This window comes from Rhinopithecus roxellana, chromosome 8 (assembly GCF_007565055.1).
Source record: "Rhinopithecus roxellana isolate Shanxi Qingling chromosome 8, ASM756505v1, whole genome shotgun sequence".
Classification (NCBI taxonomy): Eukaryota; Metazoa; Chordata; class Mammalia; order Primates; family Cercopithecidae; genus Rhinopithecus; species Rhinopithecus roxellana.
In genome coordinates this window covers 2,781,633-2,802,258 of record NC_044556.1, presented here as the reverse complement: position 1 = coordinate 2,802,258, position 20,626 = coordinate 2,781,633, and the positions used below count along the sequence as shown (strand labels likewise).

The 20,626-nt window shown below is 52.0% G+C and overlaps 1 protein-coding gene across 4 annotated transcripts; it reads left to right on the top strand.

Moving 5' to 3' along the window:
* Positions 1-3,320: 3,320 nt before the first annotated feature.
* Positions 3,321-20,203, top strand: CCDC130 (coiled-coil domain containing 130). Of its 4 annotated transcripts, none has more exons than XM_010361606.2 (10): positions 3,321-3,496; positions 7,495-7,698; positions 11,081-11,134; positions 12,973-13,055; positions 14,196-14,251; positions 14,562-14,622; positions 16,192-16,334; positions 16,424-16,596; positions 19,208-19,346; positions 19,500-20,203. In XM_010361606.2, the coding sequence occupies exons 2-10, from the start codon at positions 7,696-7,698 to the stop codon at positions 19,976-19,978; spliced, it is 1,191 nt and encodes a 396-aa protein (XP_010359908.1). In that variant the 5' UTR covers positions 3,321-3,496; positions 7,495-7,695; the 3' UTR covers positions 19,979-20,203. The 4 variants fall into 4 exon arrangements, with proteins under 4 accessions (XP_010359908.1, XP_030791670.1, XP_030791671.1 ...); XM_030935810.1 differs by having other exon boundaries at positions 16,409-16,596; XM_030935811.1 differs by lacking the exon at positions 7,495-7,698 and having other exon boundaries at positions 3,442-3,496.
* Positions 20,204-20,626: the final 423 nt, after the last annotated feature.

The window sequence follows — 20,626 nt, the reverse complement described above, 5'->3', positions numbered from 1 at the left end:
TGCACACAACCCAAAACAGTATAGCTCAGAGGATAAGGGAACAAGGTTTAGCATGAGCAGTTGCAGGTCAGCTCCTCCACCCCTCACTAACTGTGCGACTTAACCTCTCTAGGCCTGTCTCATCATCTGTAAAACAGAAATGATGAAAAGTGTCTACCTTCTAGGGGGCATTCTATGACATTATGCATGTGAGTACCGAGCATTGCTCAGTGGTGCCTAGTGGGTAGTGAGCACTCAGTATGCAGCACCATGATTACATAAGAATTCACTTGTTAGTAGAGCCTGGCTTTAGAACAGAGATGGAACCTAGCACCGAATAATATAGCATAGGGAGGCCGGGCGTGGAGGCTCACGCCTGTAATCCCAGCACTTTGGAAGGCCGAGGTGGGCGGATCACCTGAGGTCGGGAGTTCAAGACCAGCATGGCCAACATGGAGAAACCCTGTCTCTGCTAAAAATACTAGCTGGGTGTGGTGGCGCATGCCTGTAATCCCAGGGCTGAGGCAGAATTGCTTGAACCCGGAAGGAAAGTGGAGGTTGTGGTGAGCCGAGATCGCGCCTTTGCACTCCAGCCTGAGCAACAAGAGCAAAACTCCGTCTCAAAATATAGATATACATCAGGAGGAATAGTAGTAATATTGTCATCACTTCTCACCCTGTCTTTGATAAATTGCCAATTGAAGTGTCTGCTTCATCACCGAGAAAAGGGTGTGCTCTTTCCTCTCTGAATCCCCAGGACTTGACATACAGCAGGTGTCCAGGGAACAGCTTAGCTGTTGAATGAACAAATATATTCTGTTAGGCCCTACAAGGCATAAAAGTAAATTCAGTCTGGGCGCAGTGGCTCACGCCTGTAATCCCAGCACTTTGGGAGGCCGAGGCGGGCAGATCACCTGAGGTCAGGAGTTCGAGACTAGCCTGGCCAACATGGTGAAACTCCGTCTCTACCAAAAATACAAAAATTAGCTAGGCGTGGTGGTGGGCACCTGTAGTCCCAGCTACTTGGGAGGCTGAAGCAGGATTATCACTTGAACCTGGGAGACGGAGGGTGTAGTGAGCCAAGACCACGCCACTGCACTGCAGCCTGAGTGACAGTGAGACTCCGTCTCAAAAAAAAAATAAATTCAAAAGCCATTCACCTGTGCAGAAGGCAGGGCCAGGCTAATCTGAAGGCTCTAAGAGAAGTGTCCACCCACTTCTTCTGTAAAAGGCCAGATGGTAAATATTTTAGACTCTTTGGGCTCTTACTCTGTGGCAACCATTGAATTCAGCCCTGTTGCAGCCATAGACAATATATAAATGAATGGGCCGGGCTATTGTAGGTAGGTGAAAAATGGCTTCCCTTCACCTTTATAGGTTCTTTGGCTGGGCTACGAATTAAATTGACATGTAAACAGACAGGGCAAAAGCCATATTTAATTATGTACCTATGCAGGGGAGTCCCACAAAATACGAGACTCCAAAAAGGATCAGAGAGGCTGGGCCCAGTGGCTCACGTCTGTAATCCCAGCACTTTGGGAAGCCGAGGCAGGCAGATCACCTGAGGCTGGGACTTCCAGACCAGTCTGGCCAACATGGTGAAACCCTGTCTCTACTAAAAATACAAAAAATAGCCGGGCATGGTGGTAGGTGCCTGTAATCCCAGCTACTCAGGAGGCTGAGGCAGGAGAATCACTTGAACCTGGGAGGTGGGGAGTGCAGTGAGCTGAGATCACGCCACTGCATTCCAGCCTGGACAAAACAGCGAGACTTCCTCTCAAAAAAAAAAGAGTATCAAAGAAAAGAATAGGGGTTTGGGGCTTCTGGGAGGGTGACGGTAACACAAGTTATGGGAGGGTGAGAGGAGAAATTGTATGAAGAAAGTCTGTCTTGTTAGGCAAATAAAAAGTCTTGCAGGTAATAAAAGTCTCAGAGCAGCCCTCAGAAGAATACATGATCGGGAATAGTTTCACTCTTCCCTAGTTAATAAGACTGTTGGAAAGCATTCCTCTTTCTGTCTTTAGGCAGCTAAGAGAAATTCAGAGAAAACCTCTCCCCTGCATTTGCTGTTCCCCCAAGTGCCCTTATTTTGAAGCAATCAGCAGATCAAAGCGCATTATCACTGTGTTCCAATGAAACTTTATTTATGGATGCTGAAATTTGAATTTGTATTTTCATGAGTCATAAAATAGTTTTTTCTCCACCTATTTAAAAATGCAAAAACAGAGCTGTGGTTCACGCCTGTAATCCCAGCACTTTGGGAGGCAGGAGGATTGCTTGAGCCCATGAGTTCAAGACTAGCCAGGGCAACACAGTAAGACCTTGCCTGTGCAAATAATTTTTTTTTTTTTTGAGACGGAGTCTCGCTCTTGTTGCCCAGGCCGGAGTGCAGTGGTGCGATCTCGGCTCCTTGCACCCTCTGCCTCCCAGGTTCAAGCGATTCTCTTGCCTCAGCCTCCTGAGTAGCTGGGATTACAGGCCTCCGCCATCACAGCCGGTAATTTTCGTCTTTTTTTAGTAGAGACAGGGTTTCACCGTTTTGGCCAGGCTGGTCTTGAACTCCTGACCTCAAGTGATCCGCCTGCCTCGGCCTCTCAAAGTGCTGGGATTAGAGGCGTGAGCCACCATGCTTGGCCGCAAATAATTTTAAAAATCGGCCGGGCGCGGTGGCTTAAACCTGTAATCCCAGCACTTTGGGAGGCCGAGACAGGTGGATCACTAGGTCAGGAGATCAAGACCATCCTGGCGAACACGGTGAAACCCCGTCTCTACTAAAAAACAAATACAAAAAACTAGCCGGGCGAGGTAATCCCTGGGCGCCTGTAATCCCAGCTACTCGGGAGGCTGAGGCAGGAGAATGGCGTAAACCCAGGAGGCGGAGCTTGCAGTGAGCTGAGATCCGGCCACTGCACTCCAGCCTGGGCGACAGAGCGAGACTCCGTCTCAAAAAAACAAAACAAAACAAAATCAGCGGGGCGCGGTGGCTTGCGCCTGTAGTCCCAGCTACTTGGGAGACTGAGGTGGGAGGATCGCTTGAACCCAGGAGTTCGAGGCTGCAGTGAGCTATGATTGCGCCACTGCACTCCAGCCTGGGCAACAAAGAGAGACCCGGTCTCAAAAATAAAAAATAAACTGGAAAAGTAATTCTTAGCTCACTAGCCGTTCAAAAACACGGGCATAGTGTGCTTCGACCCGCATACTGCAGTTTGCTCACCCTCGCAGACTGGCTGCAGCGACCAGGACAGCACTCCTGGGAGGGCGGTGCCAGGAGCCGGGCCTCGGATTGGGCCTCTGGACAGAGGATGTAGCATCGCGGTTGGGCGGGGCATGCCCGGATTGGCCCACTTCGGCGTCGCAGAGCACGCGGCGAATCGGCATTCAGCCAATCAGCGCGGCGCTGTTGCCTCGCCCCGCCTCACGCCAGCGTCCGGGAGGTGCGGAGAGGGCGCCCAGCTTCACTGCGCTCTAAGCGCGCACTTCCGGGCACGGTGGTGGCGTGACGTCGGGAGGAGGGCAGGTAAGTCCTCGCGGGCGGAGAAGCGGAGAGGGCCGGGGGTCCGGCAGCCGTCTCACCCTGGCCTCGGAGCCGCCCGACGCGCCCATCTGCGTCGGGGGATGCGGGGCTGAGGACCCGATCTGGATGCCTGGAGCCGGCCCAAGTCCCAGCCAGGACCAAAGTCCCTGAGGCCCCAGCTGAGACCCCTGACCCAAGTGCCTGGGACCCGGCCCCTTCCTAGCCCGGATCCATATTATGCCTGAAGGGCCCTGGGTTTTTGCATCGGGAAAATGGGACCAATAAGTCCCTACCTCACCAGATTTTATAAAAATGATTCTTGTAAAACCGTGAGCAGGAGAAATGACTAAACTGCCAACGTTTAACTCGGAGTCAGGCGCTGCCCTAAATGCTTTAACCAACCATTTTACACGTAAGGAAAATGAGGCTTAGAGAGAGAAAACAATTTGCCTCAAATCAAGCAGGTAGGAAGCAGCAGGGTGGAGCTCCCAGCCCAAGCTTTACGCCCAGGACAAACAGGGTCGGTAATTGCTTTTGCAGCAAGGACCGGAGATGTCTACACGCCCACCCGATAGCCCCGTCTGCCATTTACTGGGTCAACAAAACCATCTTGAGACACACACACACACCCTCAAACTCCTGTAAACGGAGTATTTGCTCTTTGCAGGCTCTTCTCGTATGTTAGTTGATTCACAGCATCCCCAGAAAGTCAGTCTTTTCGTCATCATTCGCCCTTTACCGGTGACGAAATACAACCCCAGGGAAGCGCAGACACTGACCAAGGTCACCCAGCTGATGAGGAGTGGAGCTGGGATTCAAGCCCAGGGAACTGTGACCCCTAACACCTCAAGGGGCACTTAGCTATTTTGTTGGCAAAAGTATTTTTAGGTTGGAACGGACCTTGGAATAATCCAATCTAAGGGGCACACTTTATAGTTGGAGCATCCAAGACTAAGGTGAGGGTAGAACAGTTTATATCCGGGACTTTGCAGCACCACGGCCTCACCACCTCACGACACCACCCCCACTCCATCAGAAGCTCTTCCATCAGCTTCTTTTTTTTTTTTTTTTTTTTTTTTGAGACAGAATCTCACTCTTGTCACCTTGGCTGGAGTGCAGTGGCACGATCTTGGTTCACTGCAACCTCCGCCTCCCAGGTTCAAGCTATTCTCCTGCCTTAGCCTCTCCAGTAGCTGGGATTACAGATTACAGGCGTACACCACCAGGCCCGGCCAATTTTTGTATTTTTAGTAGAGATAGGGTTTCACTATGTTGGCCAGGCTGGTCTCGAACTCCTGACCTCAAGTGATCCACCTGCCTCAGCCTCCCAAAGTGCTGGGATTACAGGTGTGAGCCACTGCATCCGGCCCCCAAGAATGGTTTTAAAGTTTTTAGTGGTTGGGGAAAAATCAGAATAATAATGCTCTGTGATAGATGACGATTATGTGAAATTCAAATTTCTGTGTCCATCAATAAAATTTATATTGGCATGCAGCTACGCCCGTTCATTTATATATTGTTTGGCGCTGATTTCTAGCTATGAAGGCAGAATTGAGTTGTTGGGGCAAAGATAATCTGGCCTAAAAAGCCAGAACTATTTACTCTCTGGCCCTCGACAGAGAAACTTTGCCAATCTCTGTTCTAGAATACGCTTCACTGCTTCACAGAGTCTCTCTTTAGTGTAAACTAGAACTTCCTTTTTTTTTTTTTTTTTTTTGTTGTTGTTGTTGAGACAGAGTCTTGCTCTGTCCCCCAGGCTGGAGTGCGGTGGTGCAATCTCTGCTCACTGCAAGCTCCGCCTCCCAGGTTCACGCCATTCTCCTGCTTCAGCCTCCCGAGTAGCTGAGACTACAGGCACCTGCCACCACACCCAGCCAATATTTTGTATTTTTTAGTAGAGATGGGGTTTCACCGTGTTTGCCAGTATGGTCTCAATCTCCTGACCTCATGATCCGCCTGTCTTGGCCTCGCAAAGTGCTGGGATTACAGGCGTGAAGAACTTCCTTCTATATGACCTAAAAGCTTCCCTTCCAAACATGGGAGGGGGTCTCACCACCTCTAGTTCGAGAAGCCCCTGTATTTCCCACTTGTGTCACCTGCACTGACTGTGACCTTTATGGAACCTCATTCAGTTATCTCAGTCGTGTACCCAGTTGACATTTATCTGGGCCTGGCACTGTCCTAGGTGTTGGGGATATGGCACAGTGTGACCTCCCCAGGGAGACACAAGGTGATGTGATCAGAATTCCAGGAAACAAGTGACTGTGGATTGGGTGGTCGGATGAGGTCGTTTTTTTTTGTTTGTTTGTTTTTTGTTTTGTTTTGAGACAGAGTCTCACTTTGTAGCTGGGGTGCAGGGGCGCCATCTTGGCTCACTGCAACCTCTGCCTCCCGGTTCAAGCCATTCTTCTGCCTCAGCTTCCCAAGTAGCTAGGATTACAGGCATCTGCTACCATGCCTGGCTAAATTTTGTATTTTTAGTAGAGATGCGGTTTCACCGTGTTGGCCAGGCTGGTCTTGAACTCCTGACCTCAGGGGATACACCTGCCTCAACCTCCCAAACCTCTGGGATTACAGGTGTGAGGCACCGCACCTGACCGGATGAGGTCTTTGATGGATATGATATGTAGGTCAAGACTTGTGACAAGGGGCTGGGTGCAATGGCTTGCGCCTGTGATCCCAGCACTTTGGGAGGCCCTAGGTGGGTGGATCACCTCAGGCCAGGAGTTCCAGACTGGCCTGACCAACACAGTGAAACCCTGTCTCTACTAAAAATACAAAAAAATTAGCTAGGCTTGGTGGCGGGTACCTGTAATCCCTGCTACTCAGGAGGCTGAGGCATGAGAATCACTTAAACCCGGGAGGCAGAGGTAATGAGCCAAGATCATGCCACCCCACTCCAGCCTGGGTGATACAGTGAGACTCCGTCTCACAAAAAAAAAAAAAAAAAACCTGTAACAAAGAGCTCGCAAACCTGAGGAACAACAGGTGCAGGCCAGCTGCACTTGGCCTTTGAAGACAGCCAGGAAGCCAGTGTGGCTGTAACAGAGTGAGCGAGAGATAGAGGGATAAGAGTTGGGCTTGGAGAGGCAAGCAGGGGCCCCACAGTCCTTGGGAAGGGGTTTGACTTGATTCTAAAAACAGTATGAATCATGGGAGGGGTTTAAGCAGGAGAGTAACATGTTTGTTCATATTTTAAAAGATCCCAGCCAGGCACAGTGGCTCACGCCTGTAATGCCAGCACTTTGGGAGGCTGAGGTGGGTGGATCACCAGGTCAAGAGATCAAGACCGAGGTCAAGAGATCGAGACCATCCTGGCTAACACGGTGAAACCCCGTCTCTACTAAAAATGCAAAAAAATTAGCCGGGCTTGGTGGTGGGCGCCTGTCATCCCAGCTACTCGGGAGATTGAGGCAGGAGAATGGCGTGAACCCCGGAGGCAGAGCTTGCAGTGAGCCGAGATTGTGCCACTGGACTCCAGCCTGGGCAACAGAGCAAGACTCCTCAAAAAAAAAAAAAGATCCCAGCCAGGCATGGTGGCTTATGCCTGTAATCCCAGCACTTTGGGTGGCTGAGGTGGGTGGATCATGAGGTCAAGAGATCGAGACCATCCTGGCCAACATGGTGAAGCCCCGCCTCTACTAAAAATACAAAATTAGCTGGGTGTGGTGGTACACGCTTGCAGTCCCAGCTACTCGGGAGGCTGAGGCAGGAGAATCACTTGAACCCAGGAGGCAGAGGTTGCAGTGAGCAGAGATCACGCCACTGCACTCCAGCCTGGTGACAGAGCGAGACTCCATCTCAAAAAAAAAAAAAAAGATCCCTCAGGCAGCTTGGGGTGAGCAAGTGTCAAGGGCAGAGTTACGAGAGAGGAGAAGACTGTGCTGGCCCACGTGAGTGATGATGGGTGCTGGACCCGGTGGGGCCACAGAGGGATGAAAGTGTCAGATGTGATGTGTATATTGGCTGTAGAGTGGACAGGACTCTCTCTTTCTAAACAGACACGCCGCTTTTTGGATGCCTCCTATGCCTGGCGGGAGTCTTGTCTGAGCCGGCACCACCACACGGCCCACAACATCTTCTCAGGGAAGCCTGTGGACCCTCTGCCAGGCACCGCAAGAGGTCAGGACAGGACAGTGTGTTCACAAGGCCAGTTTCTGATTGTCTGCCCTGAGGGTGAGGACCAGTAGGCAGTTTCCAAGATGGTGAGTAGACAGCCTTATGTGCCCTGGGTTTCTCTCCCAGTCTTTGTAGGACCCCGAAAGCAGCCCCTCCTCCCCTCCCAGAGCTCTAAGATGATTTCAATCTCTGGATCATCATCTTTTGGTGCAGTGGGTCTGAAATGTGGCTGTGCGCTAACATCACCCAGGGGCGCTTTTTAAATGTTTTTTTGTTTGGTTTTCTTTTGTTTTTGAGACAGTCTCACTTTGTCGCCCAGGCTGGAGTGCAGTGGCATGCTCTCAGCTCACTGCAACCTCCGCCTTCTGGATTCAAGCGAGCACGTCCCACTGATTTTTGTATTTTTAGTTTCAGCATGTTGCCCACGCTGGTCTCAAACTCCTGACCTCAAGTGATCCGCTACACTCGACCTAATTTCCCCTTCCCCCTTCCCCCTCTCCCTCCCTTTTCCCTTCCTTTCTCTTTCTTTCTTTCATTTTTTTTAAGAAGGTGAAATTCATATAACATAAAATTAACCATTGCGAGGCTGGGTGCAGTGACCACACTTGTAATCCCAGCAGTTTGGGATGTCAAGGCAGGCAAATCATTTGAGATCAGGAGTTTGAGAACAGCCTGGCCAACATGACGAAACCCTGTCTCTACTAAAAATACAAAAATTAGGCCGGGCGCGGTGGCTCAAGCCTATAATCCCAGCACTTTGGGAGGCCGAGACGGGTGGATCACGAGGTCAGGAGATCGAGAGCATCCTGGCTAACACAGTGCAACCCCGTCTCTACTAAAAAAATACAAAAAAACTCACAGGGCGAGGTGGCGGGCACCTGTAGTCCCAGTTACTCGGGAGGCTGAGGCAGGAGAATGGTGTAAACCCGGGAGGCGGAGCTTGCAGTGAGCTGAGATCTGGCCACTGCACTCCAGCCTGGGCGACAGAGTGAGACTCCGTCTTAAAAAAAAAAAAAAAAAATTGGCCGGGCACGGTGGCTCAAGCCTGTAATCCCAGCACTTTGGGAGGCCGAGACGGGCGGATCACGAGGTCAGGAGATCGAGACCATCCTGGCGAACACGGTGAAACCCCGTCTCTACTAAAAAATACAAAAACTAGCCGGATGAGGTGGCTGGCGCCTGTAGTCCCAGCTACTCGGGAGGCTGAGGCAGGAGAATGGCGTAAACCCGGGAGGCGGAGCTTGCAGTGAGCTGAGATCTGGCCACTGCACTCCAGCCTGGGCGACAGAGCGAGACTCTGTCTCAAAAAAAAAAAAAAATTACAAAAATTGGGCTGGGCGCGGTGGCTCACGCCTGTTATCCCAGCACTTTGGGAAGCCAAGCTGGGCAGATCACCTGAGGTCAGGCGTTTGAAAGCACCCTGGCCAACATGGTGAAACCCCATCTCTACTAAAAATACAAAAATTAGCCGGATGTGGTGGCGGGAGGCCATAGTCCTAGCTACTCGGGAGGCTGAGGTAGGAGAATCGCTTGAACCCAGGAGATGGAGGTTGCAGTGAGCTGAGACCATGCCACCACACTCCAGTCTGGGCAACAAAAGTGAAACTCCGTCTCAAAAAAAAAAAATAAAATAAAAAAATTAGTTGGATGTGGTAGCACATTCCTGTAGTCCCAGCTACACAGGAGGCTAAGGCATGAGGATTGCTTGAACTCAGGAGACAGAGGTTGCAGTGAGCCAAGGTTGCACCACTGCACGCAAGCCTGCGTGACAGGGCAAGACTCTGTCTCAAAAAAAAAAAAAAAAAAAAAAAGGGGGCTGGGCGTGGTGGCTCACGCTTGTAATACCAGCACTTTGGGAGGCCGAGGCGGGTGGATCACAAGGTCAGGAGATCGAGACCATCCTGGCTAACACGGTGAAACCCCGTCTCTACTAAAAATACAAAAAAATTAGCCGGGCGTGGTTGCAGGCGCCTGTAGTCCCAACCAGCCACTTGGGAGGCTGAGGCAGGAGAATGGCATGAACCTGGGAGGCGGAGCTTGCAGTGAGCTGATATCGCGCCACTGCACTCCAGCCTGGGTGGCAGAGTGAACTCTGTCTCCAAAAAAAAAAAAGAAAAGAGTGACTCCTCTTCAGCCAGGCTCAGTGTTCTTTCTTGAGACCTGTGTTCAACTGTACTACATGTGTGTCTGGCCAGTGACAATGTTAAATATTTCTTACTGTCAATCACAGTCCCCAGAAGAGTGTGAAAGCCACTGCAGGAGCATCTGAACCTCATGGAATTTTCCAAAGCAATGACAATGGGTTTTTTGCCTGAGTAGCCTTTCCCCAATCAGACACTGAGCCTGCTGTCCTCTACAATGTCCCCGAGTCTCCCTTATCCAGGTCCTTCCCCCTGAGGCTGCACAAGTAGGTTTCCTGGAGGGAACCTGTGTATTAGTCCATTCTCATGCTGCTAATAAAGACATACCCAAGGGCCAGGCGCGGTGGCTCACGCCTGTAATACCAGCACTTTGGGAGGTCGAGGTGGGTGGATCACACGGTCAGGAGTTCAAGGCCAGCCTGGCCAATATGGTGAAACCCCATCTCTACTAAAAATACAAAAAAATTAACCAGGTGTGGTGGCACATGCCTGTAATCCTAGCTACTCGGGAGGCTGAGGCAGGAAAACTGCTTGAATCCGGGAGGTGGAGGTTGCAGTGAGCCGAGATCGCGCCATTGCACTCCAGCCTGGGCAACAAGAGTGAAACTCCGTCTGGAAAAAAAAAAAATGACATACCCAAGACTGGGTAATTTATAAAGGAAAGAGGTTTAATTGACTCACAGTTCAGCATGGCTGGGGAGGCCTCAGGAAACTTACAATCATGGTGGACGGGGAAGCAAACACGTCCTTCTTCACATGGCGCCAGCAAGGAGAAGAATGAGCAAGGGGGAAAAGCTCCTTGTAAAACCATGAGGTCTCTCGAGAACTCATTCACTATCATGAGAACAGCATGGGGATAACTGCCCCCATGATTCGATTCGGTTACCTCCCACCAGGTCCCTTCCATGACGTGGGGATTATGGGAACTACAATTCAAGATGAGATTTGGCCTATAATCCCAGCACTTCGGGAGGCCGAGGTGGGCGCATCACTCGATGTCAGCAGTTTGAGACCAGCCTGGCCAACATGGTGAAACCCCATCTCTACTAAAAATACACAAATTAGCTGGGCATGGTAGTGCATGCCTGTAATCCCAGCTACTCGGGAGGCTGAGGCAGGAGAACCGCCTGAACCCGGGAGGTGGAAGTTACAGTGAGCCGAGATCGCACCACAGCACTCCAGCCTGGTTGACAGAGCAAGACTCCGTCTCTAAAAATTGATAGTAAAATAAGAAATTTTTAAAAATTGTTTTAAATGAGATTTGGGTAAGGATACAGCCAAACCATATCAGCCTCTCTCTGAGTCATGTCTCTGTTCTGCTTTGCAGGGTGAAAGGAAAGGGGTCAACAAGTACTATCCTCCGGACTTCAACCCTGAGAAGGTAAGGAGCAGGCTCCCCGCTCCGGGTCCACAGTAGCAAAAAGACCCACGTCATCCCCTCCTGGGGTTGGGGTCACTGCTATGGAAGGATGGGAGGCCTCCAAGGTCTTTTTGTCTTCTGCTCATCGCCTGAGTTTCGAGGCTGTCTTCACTTTTGGATGGTAACTGTGGCTCTCCTCAGGGACCTGTAACTCCACGTCCAGCGTAGAGTATGGTGTGTTTATGGCAGGGGCCCAGGATAAGGCAGAGTGCACGGATGAAGGGTCAGATCCCCTGGCTTCCCCAGCTCCAGCACCTCTGGCTTCCTGATTGTCCCCTCTGCCTGGAATCTCTTCCCCCATTTGACCATACTCTCACTTCCTTAAGTGCTTTTCTCACAGAGGTCCTCCCTGACCGCTGTCTCGTTCTCTGTTGCATTGCTGAGCACTTTATATAACCTCATAGCCCTTATAACTCCCTCACTTACTCATTTATTTGTGTCTTGTCCATCTCCCCCACTAGAACATTCTCTCCAGGAGGGCAGAGATGTTCGTCTGTCTTATTTATGGCTGTGTCCTCACACAATAGGTGCTCAGTAAGGGCCCGAGTGTCCCAGCTGCCTCGTCCTGAGTATAGGATTTAGCCTCTCTATGCCAAAATTTCTCCATATGTCAGAAGGCGGAAATAAAATGAGCTGACCTTACAGAATCATTGAGGGATAAATCCTAGCTACTCGAGAGGCTGAGGTGGGAGGATTGCTTGAGCCCAGCAGGTGGAGACTGCAGTGAGCCATAATCATGCCACTGCATCCCGGCCTGGGCTACAGAGCCAGACCCTGCCTCAAAAAAAGAAAAAAAAAGCCAGGCATAGTGACTCACGTCTGTAATCCCAGCACTTTGGGAGGCCGTGGCAGGCAGATCACGAGGTCAGGAGTTCAAGACCACCCTGGCCAACATGATGAAACCCGATCACTACTAAAAATTAAAAAATTAACTGGGCACAGTGGCCCACGCCTGTAGTCCCAGCTACTCCGGAGGCTGAGGCAGGAGGCTCACTTGAACCCAGAAGGCGGAGGCTGCAGTGAGCTGAGATCACGCCACTGCACTCCAGCCTAGTGACAGAGACTCTCTCTCAAAAAAAATGAGGTGATGCACATGAAGTCCCCAGTGAATGTTTGCCAGTCTTGTCACCTCACCTCATCCTCCCTATAAAACCTGGAAGTAATAATGACCATTATACATAGTTGACAGACAGGGGAAACTGAGGCTCAGGAAGGCAAAACGTGAAGTCACTTGCCCAGAGTCCCCTGGCTCTTTCAGCTCATAAATGGGAATGGGGCTGGGCACAGTGGCTAACACCTGTAATTCCAGCACTTTGGGAGGCCAAGGTGAATGGATCCCCTGAGGTCAGAAGTTCGAGACCAGCCTGGGTGACATGGTGAAACCTCGTCTCTACTACAAATACAAAAAAATTAGCCGGGCTTGGTGGCAGGTGCCTGGAATCCCAGCTACTCCGGAGCCTGAGGAAGGAGAATCGCTTGAACCTGGGAGGCAGAGGTTGCAGTGAGCCAAGGTCGTGCCATTGCTTTCCAGCCTGGGCGAGAAGAGCAAAACTCCATCTTAAAAAAATAAATAAATAGGAGAAGGACTGTTCAAACTCACATTCCTGGTTCCAAGCCTACGTGTTCCAGTAAGACCTGGATGCCTCCCGTATTGCTGTGAACACCCTGTCCTGCAGGACATAAGAATCAAGGCCTCTCCCACCCGTGAGGCACTTGTCCCAAAGCAATAAGGGTGGCAGAAAAATGTGAGCTCCCCCGGCTCAGCAGCACTAATCCGCTCCCTCATCCTCTCCACACAGCATGGCTCTCTCAACCGATACCACAACAGCCACCCGCTTCGGGAGCGGGCTCGGAAGCTGTCACAGGGCATCCTCATCATCCGGTAAGGCTCGGCATCACCTGAGGCCCCACCGTCCTGCCCCCACCCTTCAGTCTCAAGGACAGTTCAAGTGCCCTCATTGGCCCAGTGCTGCAGGGTCTTCAGTCCATAAAGCACAAAGTCACTGTATCAGTCAGTTATTGCCATGTAACAAAACAATAAGCATTTATTATTGCTCACATGTCTGCAGCTCAGCAAAATACCTCTGCTGGGCTTGGCTGGGCTGGGCTGGGCTGGCCTGATCTGGGCTGGGCTCCCATGTGTTTCCAAGTTGGCTGGCTGGGGACTGGCTGGTCTAGCGGAGCCTTGACCTGTACAACTGGGCTCTGCTCTGTGTTGTATCTCATCCTGTGGTAGGCCAACCAGGACTTGATCACACAGGACTCTCAAAAAAAACAGTGATTGTGGCTGGGTGCAGTGGCTCACGACTGTAATCCCAGCACTGTGGGAGGGTGAAGCGAGTGATCACTTGAGGCCAGGAGTTCAAAAGCAGCCTGGCCAACACAGTGAAACCCTGTCTCTACTAAAAATAGAGAAAATTAGGCTGGGTGCAGTGGCTCACTCCTGTAATCCCAGCTACTTGGGAGGCTGAGGCAGGATAATCGCTTGAACCAGGGAGTCGGAGGTTGCAGTCAGCCAAGATCATGCCACTGCACTCCAGCCTGGCAACAGAGCGAGACTCTGTCTCAAAAACAAAAAAAAAAATTAGCCGGATGTGGTGGTGCACACCTATAATCCCAGTTACTTGGGAGGCTGAGGCATAAGAATTGCTTGAACCCAGGAGGCAGAGGTTGCAGTGAGCCGGGATCGTGCCACTGCACTCCAGCGTGGGGGACAGAGCAAGACTCTGTCTCAAAAAAAAAAAAAAAAAAAAAAAGTCTCAGCAGCACCCAAAGGCAACTGTCCCTGGACCTGGTCAGTCTGCTTTCGAGCAGGCAGGAAGTTCCTGCTCTGTTACAATGGTTGTGATAATTTTTCTTCCATGTATCCATTTCCTGTGTAATGTGACTGCAGCAACTCCCGTTCAGAGGGGGCAGTCTAATACCCCACCCCTCAAATCACAACCGCAGCCAGTCACAGGTGTGGAGACCCAGGGAGTGTCCAAGTGGACAAGTGCAAGTAAGATGCTGTGTGTCTTTGCAGATTCGAAATGCCGTATAACATCTGGTGCGACGGCTGCAAGAACCACATTGGCATGGGTGAGCCTCCGCCTGCCCTCCATTCAGTCCCACAAACATCAGACCCCTAACTGCTGGGTGTTGCCGGGGGCGGGTGGGACGGTCCTAATCAGGAACGAGGGAGGAGACGGGCACCCGAGTGACTGGCTGGCCATGGAAGCTCCTTTGCAGAGGGATTAGGAAGCCAAGCTCTGGCTTCCAGTCCAATCTCTAACTCCTCCTAGTTCGGGAACCCTGAGCAAGTGACAGTGAGCCTCTTTGTACCTCAGTTTACCCATCTGCAAAATTCACATGGCAATGAAATAACCACCCTCGTCTGACCCCCTTCCAGGTGTTCGTTACAACGCAGAAAAGAAGAAGGTGGGCAATTACTACACAACCCCAATCTACAGGTTAGAGCAGCTTGGTGGCGTCTTGGGAACAGGTGGGGTGGCCACAGGCCGAGGGGACTACAAAGAGCCTTAGTGGGAGGGAACCCATTCCCTGCAGGACTCTCCTGGAAACCGTCCTGGTTGGTGAATCAGGGCACGCCCCGCCCCCACCCCACCCCCAACCCTCCATGGCTCCCACCTTCCTCAGGAATAGCCCAAGTCCTCCCCCTGGCTCACAAGGCCCCGCACACTCTGCCTGTCCTTTCTTCACTATAACCTCCTCCTCCTGTCCCCCTCCCTGGCCTCTTCATTGTCCCTCACACACCCCAGGGACACACCCACCTCTGTGCTTCCACCTGGAATGCTCTTCCCCAGGTAGCTCCAAGGCTCCTCCCTCACCCAGGGTTTCTGCTGAAACACCACCCCTCAGAGACACCTTTTCTTTTTTTTTTTTTTTTTTTTTTTTTTTTTTTTTTTTTTTTTTTTTTTTGAGATGGAGTCTCGCTGTGTCGCCCAGGCTGGAGTGCAGTGGCGCGATCTCGGCTCACTGCAAGCTCCGCCTCCCGGGTTTACGCCATTCTCCCGCCTCAGCCTCCGAGTAGCTGGGACTACAGGCGCCCGCCACCGCGCCCGGCTAGTTTTTTGTATTTTTAGTAGAGACGGGGTTTCACCGTGTAGGCCAGGATGGTCTCGATCTCCTGACCTCGTGATCCACCCGCCTCGGCCTCCCAAAGTGCTGGGATTACAGGCTTGAGCCACCGCACCCGGCCCCCAGAGACACCTTTTCTAAAGTGAGACTCGACACTGGTTGCTTGTGCCCTTGCTATCAAGGTGGCCCCTGCTGGGACGTCAGCCTTTCCACGAGCAGGTTGGCTTTTCCACTCCTCAGCAATGTCCCCAGCAGCTGGCACAGAACAGCCTGTCTTGGGCGGATTTGTGGAATAAATGAACTAATGGACGAATGAATGAATGAATGAATGAATGAATGAATGAACAAAGGAGCGAATGAACAGATGATGAATGAATGGACAAATGGATGGATGAGCAAATGAACATATGAATTAATTTAACAAATGAATCAGTGAACCAACAAACATTCGCTAATTAATGAACAAATGAATTAATGAATAAATGAACCAAGAAAAGGATGAGTGAATGAATGAATGAACAGCTGAATGAACAAATGAATTAATGAATAAATGAACCAAAAAAAGGATGAGTGAATGAATGAACAGCTGAATGAACAAATGAATTCGTGAATAAATGAACCAAAAAACGATGAGTGAATGAACAAATTGCTGAATGAACAAATGAATTAATGAATAAATGAACCAAAAAACGGATGAGTCAATGAATGAATGAACAAACAGCTGAATGAACAAATGAAGAAGCCAACTGCAGCCCCACTGACAGAAAGTCTGTTCTGGGTGCCCAGGTGTGCCCCTTTTGCCCATGGTTCTACACAGCACACAGTGGGTGCTCAGTGAATTTTTGTCAAATGACACCATTGGGTGGAAAGAAGCAGGCAGAGGTGACAGGGCTGTCCTGGGGCACAGCCACAGCCTTCTGACTCCTGCCCACCGCTTCCAGGTTCCGGATGAAATGCCACCTCTGTGTCAACTACATCGAGATGCAGACAGACCCCGCCAACTGCGACTACGTGATCGTGAGTGGCGCCCAGCGCAAGGAGGAGCGCTGGGACATGGCAGACAATGAGCAGGTGCTAACTACAGGTGAGCGCCACCCACTTACCTGCCTGGGGTCCCTGGGCCAGAGTCTGCGCTGGGGTCCCCAAAGCCCAGTCAAGCTCTGGTCATTGCAGAGCATGAGAAGAAGCAGAAGCTGGAGACGGACGCCATGTTCCGGCTGGAGCATGGCGAGGCTGACCGGAGCACGCTCAAGAAGGCACTGCCCACCCTGAGCCACATCCAGGAGTCCCAGAGCGCCTGGAAGGACGACTTCGCCCTCAACAGCATGCTGCGGAGAAGGTTCCGGGTGAGGGGGGCTCCAGCCCAGGGTCAGAGAGGATGCTTGGTGGACCAAGGCCCAGGTCCAGCCCTCCCTGCACCACATCTTAGCTGTGAGCAGGCCACTGGACCCTCTGAGCCTCAGTTTCCCAGTCTGCTACATGGTGATCATGCCCTGTCTTTTTTGTTTGTTTGAGACGGAGTCTCGCTCTGTCACCCAGGCTGGAGTGCAGTGGCGCGATCTCGGCTCACTGCAAACTCCTCCTCCCGGGTTCACGCCATTCTGCCTCAGCCTCCTGAGTAGCTGGGACTACAGGCGCCCTCCACCACGCCCGGCTAATTTTTTGTATTATTAGTAGAGACAGGGTTTCACTATGGTCTCGATCTCCTGACCTTTTGATCCATCCGCCTCGGCCTCCCAAAGTGCAGAGATTACAGGCATGAGTCGCCACGCCGGGCCTCTTTTTTTTTTTTTTTTTTGAGACCCAGTTTCGCTCTTACTGTCCAGGCTGGAGTGCAATGACGTGATCTCGGCTCACCGCAACCTCCACCTCCCGGGTTCAGGTGATTCTCCTGCCTCAGCCTCCTGAGTAGCTGGGATTATAGGCATGTGCCATCACGCCCGGCTAGTATTTTTAGTAGAGATGGGGTTTCTCCATGTTGGTCAGGCAGGTCTCAAACTCCCAACCTCAGGTGATCTGCCCACCTCGGCCTCCCAAAATGCTGGGATTACAGGCGTGAGCCACCGCACCCAGCCAATTTGTGTATTTTTAGTAGAGATGGGGTTTTACCATGTTGGCCAGGCTGGTCTCGAACTCCCAACCTCAAGTGATCCACCGTGGCCTGCCAAAGTGCTGGGATTACAGGCGTGAGCCACTGAGACCGGCCAAAATAAATAATAGAATTTTATTGCTCATGGTTCTGGAGCCTGTGAAGTCCAGGATCAAGGCGCTGGCAGATCCAGTGTCTGGTGAGGGCCCATTTCTCATAGGCGGTGGCTTCTAGCTGTGTCCTCATGTGGCAGAAGAGACAAACAAGCTCCCTCGGACCTCCTTTTATAAATCCAATAATCTCATTGGTGAGGACACAGCCCTCCTGACTTAATTACCTCCCCAAATGCCTCACGTCTTTTAACACTGTCATGTTGGGGATTAAGCTTCAACATCAAAATTTGGGGGACACAGACATTCAGACCATAGCTCACCCCTACCTCACCATGCCACGGGAGATGCCTACCTGGTTGCTTCCTTTTTTTTTTTTTTAATTTCTTTTGTGTGTGTGTGTGTGACTGGGTCTCGCCGTTGCCCAGGCTGGAGTGCAGTGGCAATCATGTCTCACCGCAGCCTCAACTTCTCAGGTTCAAGCAATCCTCCCCACTAAGGCTCCCAAGTAGCTGGGACCCACAGGCATGAGCCATCACACCTGGCTAATGTTGGAATTTTTGTTTTTGCTTAGACTGAGTCTCGCTCTGTCACCCATGCTGGAGTGCAGTGGCATGATCCCGGCTCACTGCAGCCTCCACCCTGGGTTCAAGCAATTCTCCTGCCTCAGCCTCCCAAGTAGCTGGGATTACAGCTGCCCACCACCATGCCTGGCTAATATTTGTATTTTTAGTAGAGACTGAGTTTCACCATGTTGGCCAGGCTGGTCTCGAACTCCTGGCCTCATGTGATCCACTTGCCTCAACCTCCCAAAGTGCTGGGGTTACAGGCGTGAGCCACTGCACCCGACCTGGCCACCACATTTTAAATGGAACCTCCCAGCCCATCCCCTACCCACCTATCCTGCATTTTTTTTTTCTCCTTATCACTGTCTCACCACTAGAGGCCAGCTCCACGAGGGCAAGGGTTTTTCCCTGCCTGCTGCTGCATCCCCAATGTCTAGAACAAAGCCTAGCAAAAGGTGGGTATCCCAGAGATATTTGTGGGATGAGGCTGTACGTGGTGGCTCACACCTGTTATCCCAGTGTTTTGGGAGGCTCAGGTGGGAGGATTGTTTGAGGCCATGAGTTGGAGACCAGCCTGGGTGACATAATGAGACCCCATCTCTACAAAAAAAAAATTTTTATTGTTTTTTGAGACTGTCTCCCTCTTGCGCCCAGGCTGGAGTGCAGTGACACGATCTCAGCCCACTGCAACCTCCACCTCCCAGATTGAAGTGATTCTCATGCCTCAGCCTCCTGAGTAGCTGGGACCACAGGCACATGCCACCACGCCTGGCTAATTTTTGTATTTTTAATAGGGACAGGGTTTCGCCATGACGTCCAGGCTGGTCTCAAACTACTGGCCTCAAGGGATCCACCCGCCTTGGCCTCCCAAAGTGCTGGGATTACAGACATGAGCTACCAGGCCCAGCCTCTACAAAAATACATTTTTTAAGTAGCTGGGTGTGGTGGTGCACACCTGTAGTACTGGATACTTGGGAGGCTGAGATGAGAGAATCACTTGAGCCCAGGAGTTGGAGGCTGCAGTGAGCTATGATTGTGCCACTGCGCTCCAGCCTGGGTGACAGAATGAGACTTTCTCAAAAAAGAAGAGTAAATTGAGACCCCGAGAGTTGGAGCAGTGCCCCTAGCACACAGAAGAGACAGGGCTTTGACACACACCCCCCGTCTCTGGTGTTCTTGGCCCTCGACACAGGAAAAGAAAAAAGCCATCCAGGAGGAGGAGGAGAAAGATCAGGCCTTGCAGGCCAAGGCGAGCCTGACCATCCCGCTGGTGCCCGAGACGGAAGATGACCGCAGGCTGGCGGCCCTGCTGAAGTTCCACACCCTGGACTGTGCGTAAAAAGCCAGGGGGAAAAGGGGTCAGGGAGGCTCAGAGTTGCTTGGAGATGGGGGGGTCCTCAGCCTTGAGTGGACTCTAGTCTACTGTAGGGCAGTTCTGGACCCCCTCCTCTGCCACCCCTGAAATGTCCTCTCCTCTCCTCCAGCCTACGAGGACAAGCAGAAACTGAAGCGAACCGAGATCATCAGCCGCTCCTGGTTCCCCTCCGCCCCCGGATCCGCCTCCAGCAGCAAGGTCAGCGGCGTCCTGAAGAAGCTGGCCCAGAGCCGCAGAACCGTGCTTGCCACCTCTCCCATCACCGTGGGGGACCTGGGCATCGTGCGGCGGAGGTCTCGGGATGTCCCGGAGAGCCCCCAGTATGCGGCTGACACCCGCAAGTCTGGGGAACCGCGGGTACCAGAGGAGGCTGCCCAGGACCGGACCACGGCCCCCAGAGACTGTCCTCCAGAAACAGCTGAGACCCCCAAGTGCAGCAGGCTGAGGGGGCAGGAAGGGAGCCATCAGGACAAGCCCCTGTCGCTAGCAGGCTCCTCCCAGGAGGCAGCTGACCCGGCAGACACGCGGCACCCCTGCAGCCTCGGCTCCTCCCTCGTGGCGGACTACTCTGACTCGGAGAGTGAGTGAGCAGTCCCCATCCTGAGGACTGGCCCCGCTCCAGAGGCCCGGACACACCTAGGAGGCCCCTCACAGACTGCAGACCGCCGCTCGCCCACCAGCCCTGGGAGAGCTCAGATGCCACACCCTCCCCAGACCTCGCCTTCCTGCAACTGTGAAGTTATTTATTTGGTCTTGGTGAGGGTGTTTGTGCCTTGTGAGACTCCGTACATTAAAGACCTGTCTCCTCTTCCCTGTCTTGGGTTGTTAGCTGGGCCCTGGGGCTTCCCCCCACAAGCCCCAAGTTGACCAAGCTTGACAGGCCTCTCATCAGCAAATTCTGGTATAGGGTCATAGCTGTGACCATGTACGTGGTCCCTTCCCAGAGTGGCAAGAGTCTCAAGGTGGTGGTTCAGGTTGGCCAGGAATCAGGACAGACTTCCTGGAGGAGGTGGCATGGGCCAAGTGTGAAGGGTGAAAAGGGGGCCAGGAACCACACACACAAGGCCAGGGACAAGGTGCACGGGGTACCCAGGATCTGTGCCACATGCAGCGGGGGCTGGAGCACACAGGTGTGAGCTTTTTATTATCCCCAGCCCGGGGATGGCCCATGGAAAAGCCTCCCATGCGTGTTGCTTTTGGGGTTTTTTTTGTTTTGTTTTTGAGACTGAGTCTCGC

What these genes read in the sequence shown, in the direction of transcription:
- CCDC130 (XM_030935810.1), top strand. An exon ending in CGGACTTCAACCCTGAGAAG is followed by an intron (nt 11,135 to 12,972) that starts GTAAGGAGCAGG and finishes CTCTCCACACAG; the next exon opens with CATGGCTCTCTCAACCGATA. An exon ending in CAGGGCATCCTCATCATCCG is followed by an intron (nt 13,056 to 14,195) that starts GTAAGGCTCGGC and finishes GTGTCTTTGCAG; the next exon opens with ATTCGAAATGCCGTATAACA.